The 19,236-nt window shown below is 36.7% G+C and overlaps 1 protein-coding gene across 2 annotated transcripts in view; it reads left to right on the top strand.

Annotated features, from left to right (window-relative positions):
- The first annotated feature begins 726 nt into the window (after window positions 1-726).
- Window positions 727-19,236, top strand: part of ADCY7 (adenylate cyclase 7) — a 32,641-nt gene continuing 14,131 nt past the window's right edge. For both annotated transcript variants that reach the window (XM_071756871.1, XM_071756872.1), the window contains exons 1-12: window positions 727-1,003; window positions 2,024-2,224; window positions 4,236-4,400; window positions 5,224-5,373; window positions 7,619-7,767; window positions 8,078-8,189; window positions 10,888-11,015; window positions 11,261-11,419; window positions 15,014-15,146; window positions 16,420-16,605; window positions 17,468-17,511; window positions 18,335-18,415. In XM_071756871.1, coding sequence (XP_071612972.1) covers window positions 833-1,003; window positions 2,024-2,224; window positions 4,236-4,400; window positions 5,224-5,373; window positions 7,619-7,767; window positions 8,078-8,189; window positions 10,888-11,015; window positions 11,261-11,419; window positions 15,014-15,146; window positions 16,420-16,605; window positions 17,468-17,511; window positions 18,335-18,415 — 1,679 coding nt within the window. In that variant the 5' untranslated portion in view covers window positions 727-832. The remainder of the gene's footprint in view (window positions 1,004-2,023; window positions 2,225-4,235; window positions 4,401-5,223; window positions 5,374-7,618; window positions 7,768-8,077; window positions 8,190-10,887; window positions 11,016-11,260; window positions 11,420-15,013; window positions 15,147-16,419; window positions 16,606-17,467; window positions 17,512-18,334; window positions 18,416-19,236) is intronic.

The raw sequence follows: 19,236 nt of genomic DNA on the forward strand, positions 1-19,236 counted from the left end.
ATTTAAAAAAGGATTACCTAAAAATTAGGATGCATGTTTTAAAAAAAGAATACAAACAATATGCATTATAATTAAACATTTTATATATAGATACACACATTGGCAGGCACACCACTTCCTAACAGTTTTTAGTGTTTGGTTGCACAACATGCTCATGTAAACGATGTCATTTACTCAAAAAGAAACAAAATAAACTGTACCTTTTTCATAAGAAACCGTTTCAGTTGCTAGAGAAAGGAGCAGTGGTGTGTGGAGAGCAGCCATTGGCAAGTGCTGCCCAGCCCTGCCCCTGCTTTGCAAGGCTGAGGGGCTCCCACCCCAGCAGCAAGGAACAGCTTTTGCTCACTGGTTAGAGCGTGCAGATAGAAAGTTTAAGGAATGTCTTTTTTCTCCGTGGGGAATGCTGTGTAACCTTAGCAGAATACATGAAATGAATAATACTTTCTCTCTGCAGAGTTCATCCCAGGAAGTGAGTGTCAAACTTATGAAAAGGAGTTCCAGACTTGCAAAATAATAATTAAAGCAAACAACCAAACAACAAAACAAAACAAAACAAACACCACACCAAAAAATCCTATCTGCACAACTTAAGTTGATCTAGAGATTCACAAATAGAGCTGATGATGAATTGCTCCTGGTTTTGGGGAGGCTAACTCTTTGCTTTTGGTTGCATTGGAAATCTGAAGTTAATGCTGATGAGAAGTAAAATCAGAGAACGTGGATCACAGAGGCAGCAGTGAAAAGATAAAACTTTGCTTTGAAGCAGTATCTTCATCTGTGTCTCACTGTGTGCATTGGGAACTGAGAGAAATAGTAGGCAACTAAGGAGAAAATGCCAGCTAAAGGTAAATACTTCTTCAACGAAAATGAGGACTGCAGGATATCAGACCCACTCTATGAGAAGTATCACTATACAAGCCAGCAGCATCCTCTGCTACTACTGCTGCTCTTCATTGCAATCATCTTCTGGACTACTCTAATTATAATCTACTTTGTCACTGCTGTGAGTATACCTTTTTCTTTGTGTTCAATGTTTTCAAAGATCATGAGGAATCACTTTGACAGCAGATGAAAGGTGTATGGCTCAAGAACTGTTTGAGCTACGTGGTATCAAAGTTGAAAGAATCAAGTAATTGTGTGTAATGCTGTGTATGGTTTTAAAAGCCACAGGGAAGAGAGGGAACAGTGTTTTCAGGTGCATGCACGGTTTCTATAAGGATTTGGTCTCTCCATCCTATATGTTATGAACAAATCATATGCTAAATAGTAGCCACAACAGTAACTAAGTAAGAAAAGAGCCAACGAAAGAGCAAGAGAGAAGTTAAAATGTCTGGCATTTTCCATATTTTCTTTATATAGTCATCTAGGAAATGTAAACTAATATAGTGATTAGTTGGTTAAGAATTTCTGATATATTTTTAAGCTGTTTTAGATATTCAGTCCTATATATAGATATATTTATTTTTGTGTGTGTGTGTGCTAAAAAACAACAGCAGCCTCCTAGTTCAATGGGTGATCTGTTGAACCAATATTTAGCAAATAGCAGAATCCTACAGACACAGGAAAGATGCAGCTTAAAGAATTTTTTTGTTGTGTAGCATAATATGATTTTCTGTAAATAAAGTAGGTGTTCTTCAAGCCAGTTAGTGACTGGTAAAAGGGCAGTTGATTTACAGATAAAGTTGTAAGAAGGTAATAAGGAAGCTGTTATAATCCCTTATTGTCTTCTGTTTTTCAACTATAATATAGTTAGCTTAAAAGACAAAACCAGAAACACTATTTGGATAATAATAATAATGGTGGAACTGAGGCAGACTGGCTATCTCTAACAGTATTTATTATATTATCTCTGTATGTGTGAATATCAGAAAGTGTTAATGATGCCACAGCTAGACTACAGAGGAAGTCAGGTTAGCATATTTTAAAGCTGTCTAAGCTATTTCCAGGGCAGTATATATGCATTTTCCATTTTTTCTAAACAGGACATTTAAACCAACGATAACACCTGGTTTTGCTTTTGCAGGATGCCCCTTATCATCTTGCCTTCATTATTGCAGTATGTGCTGCTCTTGTCATATTTGCAGTCATGTACTTACTTTTATGTATTGAATCCCTGTTTCGGAGATGGCTGACATTATTTGGAGTTATGATTTGGATTTGCTTCTTAATCGTGGGATATGTATCTCTTTTTGGAAAAGAAAATGATTATCAACTGTGGGAACAAGTATGTATATCTTGTTTATTCAGGTGCTTACACAGAACTGGTAGTTGGTATATATGAAAGTGTTTGTGGGCTTTATTTATTTCTAAATGATAGAGTTACATAATATTTTTTTCTTGAGATTTAGGTTCACTTTCCTAAATTGGTTTTATTGCTTAATTTTAGTCAGTTTTAGTTTATGTTCTTTATTATAGTGAAAATACAGTTCAGCTGGGAAAACTGGATGAGTGCATAAATCTATGTGGGAGTTGCATCTTTAAATTGTAATTTAATTATATTTTGATTTAAGATTCTTTCTAGATCTTAATTATTATGAATTCATCTTGAAGAATTTTCATTAACAACACTGGATTTGTTAATTTATATGGGTCAGAGTGGTGTTCAAGAAACACATAAGGGACTCTAGAACTGGGTGTGCCCTAGGGAGCATGTTTTCAAATCAATGGGAGAGGTGAAGTGAACAATAAGAATTAATGACACATCCTGGCATAGCTGGGTGTGGCTAAAGTTCATTGCTCAGTATCTCTGATCAGAAGACGGGCGATTTCATTATGCCAAAAATATCATAATCTGTAGGAAACTCCTCCTAAGCTCTCATAATGTAAACAGAAGAGTTTTTAGTGAAATAAAAATGACTTTTTATCTTGTTTTACTGACTCTTCCCCTTCCCCTCTTTATTTCAAAAAAAGAAAGATATAAATTATCAGTTAACCCAAATCTGATTTGTATTATGGCTGGGATCCAGCAGTGTGTATTTACAGTTGCTATTCAGTATTCTTTATTCAAGGAAGCTGCTAATACCTTAGAAAAAACAAAATTTACTATTCTTAACTATAAGTACAAACATGTAACAAAGCAAGATTTTGTTTTGCCACTTTCAGTGCTGCAAGCCAATACCTCATGGTGTTGTAATAATAATAATTCATTAATGTTGATTTAAAGCCTAAAATACAAGTAGACTCTAGAGTAGAAAGTAGAAGTAAATTGATTAATTTCAGACTTTTCTCTCAAGTTTATTTATCATTAATTAAAGCTACTATTTAAATGCAGGTATAAACTTCACTTTCCCATGCTTATAAAATTTGTACACAGCATTTGGAACATTATGTGAAAGGGGTTTCACATATGGCAGAAAAATATTTTTTAGCCCAGCTAAAATAGTAAAGATGAATATGAAAAAAAATTTTTCTTTGAAAGAAAACTTTTACATCTCTGTATGTTTGTTTATTGTTGTCCCAACCAACCTATCTATTCTGGCAACACATTTAAGTGCAGCCTGGGCATTGAGACTTCCTTGAAGGAAGTTCATGTCTGGAATGGCACAAGTTGAGTTGCAATGATGAGACAGACTTCAGCCAGGAAAACTGCAGTAGTTTGATCAGGGTTGTTAGTTTCCATATCCATGGGCTAAACACTATAGCAAATATATGAATATTAATTTAAGTTTTGTAGTCCTTCCTTCTGATCCCTGGCAGTTGGGTGGCCCCTTGTATATTTTGTAAAATCTGTGCAGCTAACCATGTAGTTAGTAGCAAAAATCATTATTCTCTTGTGCCAGTACCAGGAAGTATTGGTTGGATTTCTGTTGTTTTTCAAATATGGAGTAAACATAGACATATGATCAGGTGATATTAAAATTAGAATAATAACTTGGAGAAGGTGAGAAATGGGATTTTGTTCAATACTTCTACCCTTGCTACATGCTGTTCCTGGTACATGATGTGCAAAGTGCATCTTCAGCTGTAGCAGATAAATTAAGGATGAAGGGTAAGGACAACTGAAAAAATTAAGTCATATATTAAACTGTCATCTATGAAGCTGAAGCTGCTAATTCCCTCAAAGCTCTTTGGAATACTACTTTCCTTATATTTTAAAATGTGCTTTTGAAATATCCATATTTAATTGTGGAGCTTGAATTTGAGTAAAAAATCCATTACTTTCCTTGTTGTGCCATAGTGGGTTTTGGCAAGCACATCTAAGTGTGATTCCTTTTTTTTTCCTTTTCTTTCCAAAGGTGCCATTCTTTCTATTCATAATCTTCACAGTTTATACCATGCTACCCTTTGGGATGAAAGGTGCTGTCATAATTAGTGTTCTTTCAGCTCTCTCTCATATTATTATTCTAAGTGTCATGGTAAGCATGACTTCTCGGAAAAATAAGGAATCCATTCTTTTTGAGGTAAGGAAAGACCACTTGGTTAAATAATTAACTTGCCTAGTCATACTAACATTTAATATGTGCATAACTATCCTGTTTTAGATAAGTTCAAAACTTTCATGTGGGTGTTCCAAATTAATGGATTTAGAATTTGAGCCCAATATGTTGTGCATGCGTTGTATAAAATCACAGTTATTTTAGCCTATAATACCTTTTGGTTTTTTGACCTAAAGGGAAGAAGTAGAATTATTGTTTTAGTTGTTTTAAACTAAGTCAAAATATAACAAGCTTTGTCACAATCGTTCTTCACAATCTTGGGTGTTTCATATAGGTCCTGTTTAACTTCATCTACGGTGCCCACAGGGTGGATCAAAAGGGCTGTTGCTGCCCTGGGGAGTCAGAGGGCCTGGGAGTGCTACTGGGTGCTTTCAGAGCTCCCAACACTTATTAATAGGGTGTGTTCAAATAGCACCCAGCTCTTTTGATGAGATGTGTGTCAGACTTCACACAGTGTGCTGATACATGATTTTGTAGAATGGGTTCTTCCTAAATCAAACACTGGAACCTGCAAATAAATGTTAAACAATATAGCAGGATTTTCTGTTTCATTATACTCCTGTATGTTTGGGCAGGAATGACTGTGACTGAAAGTTAGCTTGTAGTTCCCAGGTACATCCTGGTGATGTAGTGTGTGGTGACCCTGTCACACACTGACTTAGAGTGTGACAGGGTAAGATGAAAGCTGAACATGTCCTCGGATTGATTGTTTTTAAGGAGTAGTACATTTTATAGTGAAGCATCAATGACTGTTCTGCAGTAGATAAATGTTTTTCTTCTTGTGCAGCTGCTTGCCAATGGTGTAATTTTTCTTTGTGGTAACTTGATGGGTGCATTTCACAAACGCCAAATGCAGGTGGCTTCCTGGGATTTGTACAGATACACATTAAAGTGCATTCAGGTCCGAATGAAATTGAAGATTGAAAAGAGGCAACAAGTGAGTAAACTAATTCATGTTATGAATTGCTTGTTTTACTTTCTAAAGTCTGTAGTATTTTATAAGGTTAGTGACTAATGCATGTTGAAAAGCTTGATCCAATCTTTGTTATACCCACCTAGTGTCAAAAATAAGAATTGTGCCAATTGTAACAAAAGAAGGAAGTTAAAGGGAGGAAGCTGTTCTCTTATGTCTTTTCCATATGAAAATCACAGTATTTGTAACAAAAATTTAATTGCCACTTATTTACTTACTTTTTTCCTGGTATAAAATGTTAGTTGCCTATGGTAGCTTAAAAGAACATACCCTTAGTGCCCTGAAAGTTCTTGTAAGGTAGTTCCAGCTGTTAGTTTCATGCTTCCCTTGGTCACCTGTTTTGTCTTTTTTTTTTTTTTTTTAATTCTATAATATTATTTGTTCCTGTATTTTCTTTTCTCACAAACAGCCTTTCTTTTGCTAGGAGGAGAAAACTGGACCTTAATGGAGAAAAAAAAATTGAGTATGACATTGTTTATTTCCATAAGCTCCAGTGGTATTTAAAGAATAACCAAGGAATGTGAATTTCTTACTGAGGAAGAATTGAAAAGCGTTATCAAAGCTGAAACTTTCCTCTTTTATCCTGGGATAAGTAGGGTTAAGAACAACAGTTTGAGAAGGCTGATCTGTACTGAGCTCTCTGCCCACAAGTTATTAGATAAGAGGAAGGGGATGAGAAGTGACTGACTTGGTGAAACTGAAAAGAAGAAAATGCCACACTGCTAGTGCAATCTGTCCTCTGATGCTTATCTCTTGAAATGAGATGACAGATCTGCTTGAAAGTCCTGGCAGAATTCCCTCATTTCCCCACACAATAGTTAGGAAAGCATCCAATCAGCACAGGCAGTGTGCTCTCATTCTTTGGGTGATGAAGTAGCTTGCCGTGTTTGGGTTTGTTGTTTGGGGTTTTTTGTTGTCGTTTGTTTTTTTTTTTTAATATGATGCTTGCTTGTTTGAAGTGCAGATATGTTTAAGTCTGAACAGATCTCTGTTGTAATCTGTCACACAATTTTGAGTCTCCTTTTTTCCACCCACTTTTTCTCTTTGAAGGAGATGTGAGAAATGTAGTTCAAGGGTTCATCACATCTTGGAAAACAGTGCCATGTGTCAGCCTCCATACTCCATTACATTCACTGGGACTCTTGTCAGTCATTTCCCCAAGGCTGACTCTCCTAGTATGAAAATGCTAGAGGAGGGGAGGGAGGTGTTTCTATCTGGGGAGGCAGTCTCAAACTAAACTGCTGTCTATACCTAGTGTAGTCCAGTACTTGATGCTCAAGGACTCCCTCTTCCCACTCTGATGCCGAGGCATTTCTTTTTGAAGTTACTCAGCAGCTTACTGCCATCTATATACTGCTGGATGGGATATTCAGGATGAAAGATTTCAGGGGCAAAGATTTGCTCCAGAGGGGCAGCATTTTACTCAGTTACACAATGTGTTGACCCTGCTGGCAGTGTCATCTGAGAAAGTTCCTGCTTGTAGTTGCTCTGTGCAACATTTCCTCTTCTGTGGTGACCCTGTCTCTGGGATGGTGGAGCCCTTCCTGGGTTTAAGGGCTCTCCTTTTGTCTTCCTCTTTTCCCCAGCAGCTTAGCAGGGTCTGCTTTGAAGAATGGGCTTTTAAGTCAAATTTTAGTAAAAAAATGTAACTTTTTTGAAGAGTTTGTATTCTCATTCAGTTCAAAAGACTTGATTTTAGTGGCATCAGTTCCTGGTTCATTTATGCTATAGCAGCATCTTGTCTACAGTCTTACATCTATTGCTGCTTTTGCAGAATTTGAAGATTCATAAGAGCTTTTAATATCACAGAGACTGTTCCTTATAGAATATTAGCTTTTACCACAGTCTTCATAAGATGATGATAACATAACTCAGAGATGGGAAGAAAAAAATGGTTTTGTTTATCCAGAAATTGTAGTACTGAGTTCTGAATTTTTGTATGTTTCATGTTTACAGAGAGATGTGACATCCAGGTCACAGGAAACAAAGGAAAAATTATACAGCACCCTTACTTAACTGTAAAAACTGTGATTTTTGAGAACACAGTTGTACAAGACTTTTCTGGAAAACCTGACATGCATTACTCAAAAGCTGTTTGAATAAGGGAATTTTACTTTTTTAATTCCTTCTTGCAGCCACTAAAATGCTGACTTCGAATTTACTGTGTTAAGAATTTTGAGTTATTAATTTTTTTTGCATCTCTTTTTAGGAAAATTTACTTTTATCCATACTGCCAGCTCATATCTCTATGGAGATGAAGCTGGCAATCATAGAGCGACTAAAGGAGACCAATGATAATAGGCAAATGCATGACAACAACTTCCACAGTCTGTATGTAAAAAGACACCAAAATGTTAGGTAAGTGGAAACTCTAGATGTAATTACATTAATCTGTTGGTTCTTATCAGTGTGTACAGTCTGGTGAAACTAAAATCTGGAGGCAGACTTTCAGGCTGAGCTGAGCTTCTTTCCTGCTGTGGGAAGACAATGCATCCTGAACTGATGTGCTGTCTTCTAAATCAGTTGAGATACATAAAGCCTTTTTTCTGGAGTTGTTTTACAAAAAAGAGTGATGCTTTCTATTATGCATTTCAATATTTAAGCTGTCTGTGGATGAGACATTTTTCATGTTTCAATTAAGCTGTTTTTTCCTTTTGTTCTTGTCTAGCATTCTTTATGCAGACATTGTAGGATTTACTCGCCTTGCCAGTGACTGCTCTCCTAAGGAACTTGTGGTGATGCTGAATGAACTTTTTGGAAAGTTTGATCAGATTGCAAAGGTGGGTGTTGCAGTTGTTGTGCAGTGGCTATCAAGGCCACCACTGGAAAAACAAGAAGTCTTTTCCTCAAGACAGAAGGCAGTTGGTGTTAGTGCTCCTGAAGTCAGTAAAGGAAGACTGCTTTGGCCTTAAAGCTAACTAGCAAAACCACATGAAAACAAAATTTAAAACAAAAATAGAAAATATAGAAAGTTGATACTATAATTCCAGTTCTTCAGTATGGAGGTTTATCTGTATTGTTCAGGGAATTGTCTGATGGCAACAAATGATTGCAACAGAGCTGTATTGTATTGGCATTGTATACAAACTACTGAAGAGCTTCTCTGTGTTCAGTTAGGATTGTTAGTTGGACAACTCCCAGGCAGCCAGTGAAATTCATAAATTCAGTTACATTGCATCAGATGAAGGAGCTCTCTTAGCTCAGGAGTAATAATTAGTAATGGATCCTTACAGAAAGGCCTAAAAATGTGTAGCAGATTTAATGGTCCCTATTAAGACATTACCCTCACTACAGACCCTTCATGCTGGCAATAGTTCCTAAAACTTGCAAGTGCTTCTTGAGGTTTATTTCTTTGCAGCTGTAATCACAAACTGACTATTTGAGTTTTCAGATTGTATCTACTGTATCATACACATTTACTCTCTGTGATGATTTCTTGGATATGTATTCTTGGTTACATTAATATCAATTGATTTATCTCTTAGTATTATGAGGCAAATACAGCTTTAGGAAAACACTGCATTTTGTTGCATCATATGTGAAAGAAAAAAAAATATCAACCAAAATTCTGGTTCTAGAAATTTAGAACTGGTAAAGTGTAAGTCAAGACACTTATCAAAACCACTTATCAAAACTTCCCATAATTTAAAGATGTGGATTTGATTTTATAATTGAGTATGTTTGGATATATTGAATGCAAAGGAGAAAACTCATGGACCTGGAAAATGTTTGGTTTGTGAAATTTTAAAAATCCTTCAGAAAAAGTGGGAAATACTCTATTAATATAGAAAAGGAGTGAAATTACTTTTAATTAAACCTTAGTGCATGTCATTGAATAAATTCTTAAATGTATCCCTGATTAAACCCAACTAAATCCTAGTTAACCTTTTTGACTAAATGACATTGCTAATCTTTGAATTGATATGAATTTTAAACCACAAGTACTGGAAAATAAGAGTCATACTAAATGTATTGTAATTATTGTAATTGTATTGTTGCAAAGCAGCCATTGAGAACACATAGTTTAAGTAATGTCATCTTAGTTGCCACACTTTTTATGCCATGGTAGAAGCTGAGGTTAAAGACATTTGTGGTTTTTTGAAACTGTTGCTCAGATTAAAATATAGCAAAAATTGCAGATTTTGAGTGATATGTTTTAGTTTCTAACTCTTGTTTGCAAACTGCATGGTTTAAAGTGTCTTGATTTAGTGATTCAAGGTCTTTTGCAACTCTGTGGTTGAGGCCATAAGAGGAGATCCTGCTTTTTGTGTTATTTTTTTTCTGCTGGGGAGTATTCTCAGTCATCTTTTCCATGATGTAAAAATGTTGTAAGCTCCAATTTACCTGATAAAAGTCAGTGACTAACCTGACCACTGAGCTGGATACTGAAGTCTAGGAGCTCTTGTCTGGGGACAGATTCCTCTGTTGAACTCTGAAATGGAAGCACAGGGCTGCCTAAGCTTCTCTTTTGCTGCAATGGTCAGAAACTATAGGATGGCTTGAGATGATGGAGAATGGTGGATGTTCTCTTCAAGCTTTGATTGATGAGGGAGAACAGCTTACTTTGGTAAATTGTCACTGATTTGGGCTGGTTGTAAACTGGTATTTTGGAGTTGATTGAAGAATGCTGGGCTGTTCCCACAGCCGGGAGGGTTGAGCAGCTGAAGGTTTTAGCTGGCCCAAATGGAGCCATCTCTACCCATCAGTCAAACACTGTGCAGCCTCACAGAATTAGCCCTGTCTTGCTTAAAATTCCTCAGTAATGTTTATAAAAAATACACTATAAGGAGCAATATGCTCTGCACATTTCATTTCTATAGCCAGTAGTGGACATCAGTTGCAGAATTAAGTAAGTTTTCTCTTGCCATTTAGTGTTGCAGGGGTTTTTATGGTAAGAGTAGTAGTGTGAGTGAGTAGTAGTAATAGTAGTAATAGTGTGAGTAGTTTGCTATAGTGTGAGATGGCTTTTGTCATATTTGAAACACAATAAACCACAGCATCTTAATTCATAACTTAATTCCTAACTTCTCCCAAATTCCATATAGGTTTATGACACTGCACAATGGTACTTGTGAGGGTGCTATTCAAAAATTGAACAAGCTGCCTATAATTCAAGTGTTAATAAAAGTTAAGACGAAAAGATAAATAGGATAAATAAACTGATTTGATCCTTTAGATGGTAATTTCTGTTACAGTTTTATTTATAGTTTCTCAATTGAGTGCAGTTCCAAAAAGCAAGTCAGAATTTAGCATTAGATGAGTTTATTTCAGAAACGCTTGAAGTGCTCATTTCTGTTACCCTCAAGTGAGGAGCATTCAGGCATTTGGATGTGGGGAAGGAGAAGCAAGTTTTGCTTCAAAAAGGATTGAATGAAGCCTGACTTTCTCATGATGCTATAGACAAGGTCTAGTTTTGGTGCCATTAATTGCATTACTTTACTTGCAGCTCACTTTTTCCTGTTTGCCATAATTTCACAGGAGAATGAATGCATGAGAATAAAAATCCTGGGTGACTGTTACTACTGTGTCTCGGGCCTACCTGTATCCTTACCAGTTCATGCCAGGAACTGTGTTAAGATGGGACTTGATATGTGTGAAGCAATAAAGTAAGTATAGCACAGAAGACTTTTTAATGAATCAGGGCTTTGAAGATATTGAATAAAGTCATTCTTAGTCTTCTTGTCAACACTGAAAAGGTGTTTATTATCTGTAGCTGGGTAGCTATGCATTAGGTCATAAGTTTGGCTCTTAGCACTAATTGTATAATGAGACTAAACCTTAATGGATCTTTAGGAGGAGGACAGAAAATCAGAAGGGTAATTTATGCTCTAATAACCTCCTATCTCCACAGGCAGGTGAGAGAAGCCACAGGAGTGGATATCAACATGAGGGTTGGCATTCATTCTGGGAACGTGCTGTGCGGTGTGATCGGCCTCCGGAAGTGGCAGTATGACGTCTGGTCCCATGACGTGTCCCTGGCCAACCGGATGGAGTCTGCGGGAGTACCTGGGTGAGGGTCTTCCCTGGCACTGCTGAGTCACTCTGTCAAAGTGGTTTTCTTAGTCCTGATTTATGAGCCTGGAATCTGTAACTGCGCCATGACACACAACCTTATCGTGGGATGGTGAAAATAGGACGACTGTGTACCTACCAGAGCTATAAAATGTTTATTTTCTGTTTTCTGTGAATTATAAAATTCTATTCTTAGGCAAGTGACTGCTGCTTGGCCTTCCCTTCATTAGAGAAGCTTGTGCATCCTCAGCAGTGCATCATGTGCACAGGGATAATGCTGTATTTGTAAGTTTAGTTAAAGAATAGATGTGCTCCTGATGTTGACAAGGCAAAGCTGCATATTTACCTTCTCATTTTGTTACATATCGATCAGTCCCATTTGATTTATATTATCTTTATATTCACCAGCTCCCGAGACAACACAGCTCAGAATTTAAGATGCAGTCTGATGAGGAGAATCTAAGTGCAGAGAGTTTGGAACTGTTGGTTGTGATATATTCTCTCTGCATAGCATTTGTCATGGGCAGAATGGGGAGGGAAGTGAGTAATCTTGAGTGGAAGAGCTGAGGCAAAGCAGTAATATAAGCTGCCATGTGCTACTCAGCTGTGCAGAGGGCTGGGTCTGAGGTTGGTATTCATGCTGTCTTTTTAAAGTTACTTATTAAAAAGGACAAATGTAAATGTTTTTTAAAACACTAGCATTTTGTATTTTCCTCATGTAGCAGGAAAGGATGCTTTTTTCTCTTCTAGGTTGAACTTGGAGATTAGAATTCAGTTAAGAACATATTAAGAGTAACCTGTTTTTCCCATTTCCAAGTGAGACCATGATTATTTAGGTCCTTGGTAGTCTATGGAAAGTAGTATTTACTAATTAAATGGAATTCATGTGGGTTTCTGTTTAAACATTAAAGTATTGGTGTCCCTTGGAAAGTTATTCTAATCAGTGGCATTATAAGGTTTCTTTTTATTTCAGTGTCTCAGACTGCTTTTAGGTATATGTTTATAACTCTAAAATTAATTTCTGCAAATAGATATAAGGATATGAATATCAAACTATTTTCTTGTACTGGTGACCGAAACAGAAAGAAAACTAATTGGAGCTTGGTTAGCAGTTACAGTACCATCCAGGTTGAGTGTTTAATGTGTGCTGACTCATCATAATTAAACAAGAATACAGAGTAGTAAAGTTTCATTTGTTGGTAAAGCAAACAGCATGACTCAGAATATGGCACAAAAACATACTTTTCATGTTCATATTTCATTGCCAGATTTTTAAAAAAATTACTTATTCCATTATGTTCTTTGTGATTAGGTTTGTTAATTTCTGAAAGAATAAAGCTGTTTTAGGTTGGCTTGCTGATTCTGAAGCATTACACATAATACCTCCTATATCTAAACATGCCTAAACATATATCTAACTTGTTGGTCCTGCATTTTAAAACTAGGCAGTGGAAAACTTCCATCTGTGGAAGGCTGAGCCTTCCAGGGAGGATGGATTTCTATTTGTTATGCAGATGGTACATTGCATTTGTGTCCTGCTCTGTGGAAATAAATATGTCTGGAATTTCCAATTCCAGTGTTAAATAGCCCTGCTCCTTTGGAAGCAGAAGTTTAGTCACTGGGATTATTTTGAGTTTATTTAAAATACGGAGTTTTATGCAAAATGGGAAGTATGTATGCTTTGGGTTTCTGTAAATGAAGGAATTCTAAAGACCTAAGGGGTGCAGGAAAGCTTCTGGCTTTATAAATATTTTGAGTGACCCTGCCCATGCAGGGGGCTTGGAACTAGATGATCTTTAAAGTCCCTTCCAAATGAAACCAGTCTGTGATTCTCTGACTGAATATCCTTCTTGTATCAAATTTTTAAAATTGCTTGCACTCACAGCAGTTGACAGCACTAGTAAAGCAGAGAGGGCTAGCATAAAATAAAAATCTAAAATGTGTTCATGACCAGCTCTCTCTAATATACATGTGCCTGAAAGATCAGAATATGTTTTTCTCAGGCCTGTTGGCACTGGAAATAGAGTGCAGTGTGTGAGGTATTCTGTACTAGCATGCTAGGTGCAATAATGCATGTTACAGCTTGCCTTGCAGAGGCAGCTTTTGCTATAGCAGATTTTGGTTATGTGCTGATCCTGAAATCCAGTAAGCATTAGCAACTGCTCAGAAATCATTGGCATAATAATTCAAAAGGAAAGAAATTTGCACTAAGATCTGACATATACTGACAGCAGTGTGTGATTTGTAGAAAAGGGGAGAGAAGAAGCTTTGTAAAATGGAAAAGGGTGGATAGTGAACAAATATACTGTCATTTGAGATAAGTGGGAAACCACAGAAAACTAGCTGCAGTACATGACTGTGTTTTTAAGTCTCAGTGCATACAGACATCACCCAGTATGCCTCAGTCCCTATGGGAGAAAATGATGCTTTGGAGCAAGCTTTAGCATTTCAGATTTGAGTTTGCCCAAATTACAAAACTGCACAGTCAAGGTAAAAATTAAAAAGAAACAATTTTTTTTGAGACAGTTACCAGTAAACAGATAAAAACATGCATCCTCTGTATTCCAAAACTCTTACCTTTTGGTTCCAAAAGGATTGAAGAATTCTTTGTTCTTCTTTGTGGAAAACTACAGCCAGTGGTCTCCAGGTCTTGGATAAATTATCTTGAAGCAAACCTACGTGAGCATAAGGAAGCAGAGATGGGTGGGACAATGATTCCCCTCTTGCTCTCTGTAGTTAGGCAGAAGTGCTGCACACTGTCAGCCTCCATTCTGGAAATGTTCTATTCCCAGCTCAGTGCTGACAGATTGTAGGATTGACTTGCACAGTGTTTAACCCTTCCATGCCAAAGAAAAGTAAGTAAAGCTGTGGGGAAGTAAACAATGAGAAAATAGACTGTAAGAAAACAAATGTTATTTTATGAACACACACAAGTCTCTTGTTGAGAAATTCTATGGAAAGCTATTATTAATAATTTATATGGCAATATGTCATTTGAGATGCTGAACTAAATTTTGTTTAAGGGCAAGTGTGAATGGCTACAGGAAAATACTTGTGTGTTTCCTTAGAAGTGTGTTGCTGCTGTTACCTTATCTGTTATGCTCTTCCCCGATTGTTTCAGGCTCAAAAGACAGGCTTTCAGATTTATCCTCCTAGTTCACAAAAAACCCTTTCCAGCTTTATTTTCCAGACTTAGTGACCATCTCCTTCCGTTCTCATGCATTTCTGGCATGAGATAGTCCTCACTTGTCTTTTGTTTTTGAGGTTTCCTTGCAGCTCTTGCCACCTGAAACGGTCTGCCTGTAAATTTATTCCTCTTGTCAGATCTCCTTTGATTACATTTCTTCCTGTTTCTTGCGTGTCTCTGCTTATTTCAATTAAGTTTTATCCTGATACTGTCTCATTCTTGGAACTGCTTTATAGCATACTTGCTATGGAAGATGCATGATGAGGAACTGTTTAAGTACTGGCAGGATTTTGCAGTTGGCTGCCAAAGCACAAATGTCAGCAGTAGGCATTGAAATGTAAATGAAATGCTTAATGTGACCTTTCTGTAAGTGTTTGGGTCTCTTGTTCTTTCTGCCCTTCTCAGCCGTGTACACATCACTGAAGCAACACTGAATCACCTAGGCAAAGCTTATGAAGTAGAAGAAGGGAATGGACACCTGAGGGATCCTTACCTTGAATCTATGAATATCAAAACCTACTTAGTGGTTGACCCAAGGGTACGTGTATGCTTTAAACATGTATATTTATTCAAATATATGCATGTATTTGAGGTACATAGGTGTCTGTGGTGCATACACCTTTTTAATTCAGGAACAGAATTAAAGCATGGTATGAGTCATCTGAGTAGCTTGATTTTGGGACTTCAGATCTGAAAGCACATCCTGCTGTTTTATGACATGACTTACAGCTTGAAGATTAATGAGTGTTATGCTGAAGCCTCTTATATGGTTCACACAGACTAAAAATACTTATTTCACTATGTATTTCTATGAAGTGTCTCTCAAAAATCCAGGTCAAAAGGTGGGATACAGTAGTGAAAGAATATCTATACTGAGTGGCCACTTGAAAATAAAATACTCCTTGTAAAACAGCTGACTTCTTCAGCCTCACTATCATAGATGTGAGATGCACCTTTTCAGGGTGAAAAGCTAGCAACTGTTGGTTGCCCCTGAGAGCCTGGTAACTGCAAACACCTGGAGTATTGCTATTTTGAATCATCTTGTGGCTGATGAGTAAATATTTCAAAAGAAAAAAAAAATTACAAACTTCGTTCCTTTAAGATCTTTACAGGAAAAGAGCTACTTCAGTTAGCAAGAAACTCAGTCTTGTCTTTGCATGTTTTAGGTACTCAGCACTGTAACCCCCTTAGATGGACACAGCACATATTATCAGAATGAGGATCTATGTCTATTAAAAGTTTTCCTGCTGCTGTGAAAATGCCTGTGAAATATTAAAAAATCACTGATTCTTGATTTTTTTGGTTTATTCTGTAGTTTTAGTTTCCTTTTAGACCCCAGTGGTATTGCTGCATATCCTGTATGTACCACCTGACTTTCCACCTGTAATCTGATGTCAAGTCTGTAACTTGTGGGATCTTGTCCCAGCCACTGTTTTGATACACCCTAGCTCAGGAACCAGGAATCTTTTTCCTGTGCTGTTGTGCTGACTGCAAAGAAGTTGTATCAATTAATAAGATCCTGCAATCTCTTGTTATCATTGTAAATCAACCAGGAAGTTTGAATGTTGCAGTGTTACAAGTGAAAGTTTGCAGAGGCAGCTGGAGTAAATTCATTAGGTCATGATTTGCTTTAGCTCACATTAATTACCTGAGATAAAGGAAGCAAGGTTGGCTGACACACTGCTGATATGTGTTTAGAGTCCTTCTAGATAGCTTCTTTTTATAGTTCCAAACTACTCGTGTAGGCAGAGCTTCATTTCTTTATAATTTGAATAATTTTTTGTTGCCTAAATGTGTGTTTTTTCTGTTAGTCCAAACAAGGTATATCCAATAATCATCTCCCTAAAACAAGAGTTAATGATGGGCTGAAGATGCGAGCATCTGTTCGGATGACGCGTTATTTGGAGTCCTGGGGAGCTGCCAGGCCCTTTGCCCACCTGAACCACAGAGAAAGTGTGAGCAGTGACTCTTCAAGTTCACAAGGAAGGCAAAGAAAGGTGAGGTTTGAAGTAATGGTTGTCATCCTACAATTTTTGTTTTTTGTGTCTATGGTGTGAAACTTGAAGTCTGACAGTTTTTGTGGCTTAATTCCTGCTGCTGTTCTTGGTGGTAAATTTCCGTGCTGAACTAAGAAGGCATCTGTGCAACAACTATTTCTGGCTAAATTTAACAGTATTCAAACTCTCCCTATCTCTAGCATGCTATAGTCATAGTAAACCTTTGAAATTATCTTTTCTTCCTGATATTTTTCCATCTTGATGTCCTGCGTGCTACATATGGTGTTGGAAAAAAGATAATTTATCCCAACCTCCAGATGCACTCCATCTGTACTTAAAATATAAGAAAATAAACATTCCCTCCTCATTCTCCAGCTGCAACAGGATTTCATCAGTCAAGACTTTTAAGATTAAGAATTCTTAAGATTTTAAAATTCCAGAAAACTAATTTTTCCTTCTATCTCCCATTCCCAAAAACTGAAAGAAGATATTTACAGCCTTAGATGTACTCCTGGAGGTGCAGCAAGGCTGTACTACATCTGTGGACAGATGGCTGTAGTAAGTTTTAAATTAAGTACCTGTCCATTTAGGTTTGTGGATTCAGCCTCTGCTGATGTTAGTTATTTCAGTTCATGATGAAAAAATAAGAGATCTGTTCAATTAATTTCTAAATTTTCTTGGTCAGAAAATTCTCACTTGTTAAAGCAGAAAACATTGCTAGAAAGTGTTTGTTTTGATAAATCAAGAACCAGCTTTTCTTTGTAAATAAAAATATTTTTGACAACTTTCTTAAGTTTATTTTCAGTAACTGTTTGCCATTTACTAAGTCTGTATCTTATTCTTAATTCTGTTTTTCACTTAGGATATACCTTTGTGTTCCACGGGGCGCCAGAGAACTTCTGATAGGTTTGTCAAGGACTTTCTTTTTGGTTGTGTTTTTGTTTGTTTGTCTGTTTTTAATATGTGATCCTGTGCTCTTAAAAAGTGTGTGTGTGGTGTTCCTGCATTAGAAAGGTTCAGCTAAGTCTTTGGCCTTTGAAAGGCTTGTCATTTAATGTTTGTTATTATTAGCAGACTCTAAAAGGAACTTCCCCCACCCTGGCTTCAGCTGACTGGCCCCTCAGTCATTCCAGGCTGTATTTTGTCTTACAGGCTGTAGGAGGATAGAGGGAGGGTAGGGAAGTAAGAGACCAAAAGTGCAGTGGAAGACCAAGCACATCTTATGTATTGTGTACACACTGGTATTGTAACTGCTCTTGGTACCTCAGCTTTTAGTTTTCATATGCAGAGGCAGGAGATTTTTTTGTAAATATTATAATACAAATTAAATACAGCTTAACATAATATGATAAGTAACTATACATTATATTTTACAAGATACGTGCTTGGTTAGTAGTATTCATGTATGCCATTGGAGTGTAGGAAAAAATTGGCACTACATGTAGAAATGGTTACAGTGGTACCTAGCCTACTGAGGTAACTAGGTAGATGGTTTTGATTTGTGAAACTGTCTTTGTTTATCAAAATATTGTTTTGAAAAATGCATCATTTGAGTAACTACAGAAAGGCTTAGTAATGTGCCTATGGATATAGGTGCTTATCAGTTTGAAACATTCTTTAATTTTTTCTTGGTAGCTTACACTACTTATGTACTGAGAAAGTATGGTTCTTTGTAGCTATTAACAGTTTCTGAATAACGTTTGTGACATGGACTTCATTTTGTTCCCAGAAATTCATCTCAGAAGGGAAGGATAGAGGAAGATATTTATGATGAAATGATGTCAACCATAGAGGGCCTCAGTTCAACTAAGTATGCAGTATTTTTTTTTTTCTTCATCTTTTCTTTTGCATTCTCAGTTTGAAGCCTAGATATCATCTTAGTTCTCAAAAATAAAAAGTTACCAGAAATTTTATCTGCTTTATTATAGTGAGAAGCCAATGATTATTCCAGCTGTTCAATGTGGTGTAGCACCATGAAAGATAATTGCATTATTTCTTCTGACTGTTCACATTAATGAACCAAACAGCAGTGCAAGATGGGATAGGAAGTTAATGTTTATGTTGTTTATTAAAATCAGGAGTATCAGAAAATGAGGTTCAGCCCTGAAGAAAACCTATGTACAAAGTCAAAACACAGGCTAGGGGTAATAAAATTGCTTTAGTGTCTGGTTCACTAAAGGTAAATGGTCTATCAGCAGCAGGCAGTGTAACTGCCACTAGGTTTGCATAGAAAAGCAGACGAAGAAGTCTGTTATTGTTTTGTTTTGGTGTGGGGTTTTTTTGTGAGGTTTTTGGCTGATTTTGGTTTTTTTGTTGGTTGATTTTTGGTTTTGGTTGTTTTTTTTTTTTGTTTGTTTGGTTTTTTGTTTGTTTTTTTTTTGTAGTTTAAGTTTCCTATCAAATGTAAAACAATTTGAGAAAAAAAAATAATTGTAGCAGGACTCTTTTCACTGTACCTCAGCTTTTTGTAATAGAGAACTGATGCTTGTAATTACGGGCAAGTTTTTGGAGGGTGTGAGCCATCTCTAACATCTGCTATTATCCTTTCCTGTTTGTACCTTACAGAAGGTCTGGGGTTACATATTGCATATAACTGGCATACACTGCTGTCTGAGATTGTTTGGATCTGTC

The sequence above is a fragment of the Heliangelus exortis genome, chromosome 13 (genome assembly GCF_036169615.1).
Source record: "Heliangelus exortis chromosome 13, bHelExo1.hap1, whole genome shotgun sequence".
Lineage (NCBI taxonomy): Eukaryota > Metazoa > Chordata > Aves > Apodiformes > Trochilidae > Heliangelus > Heliangelus exortis.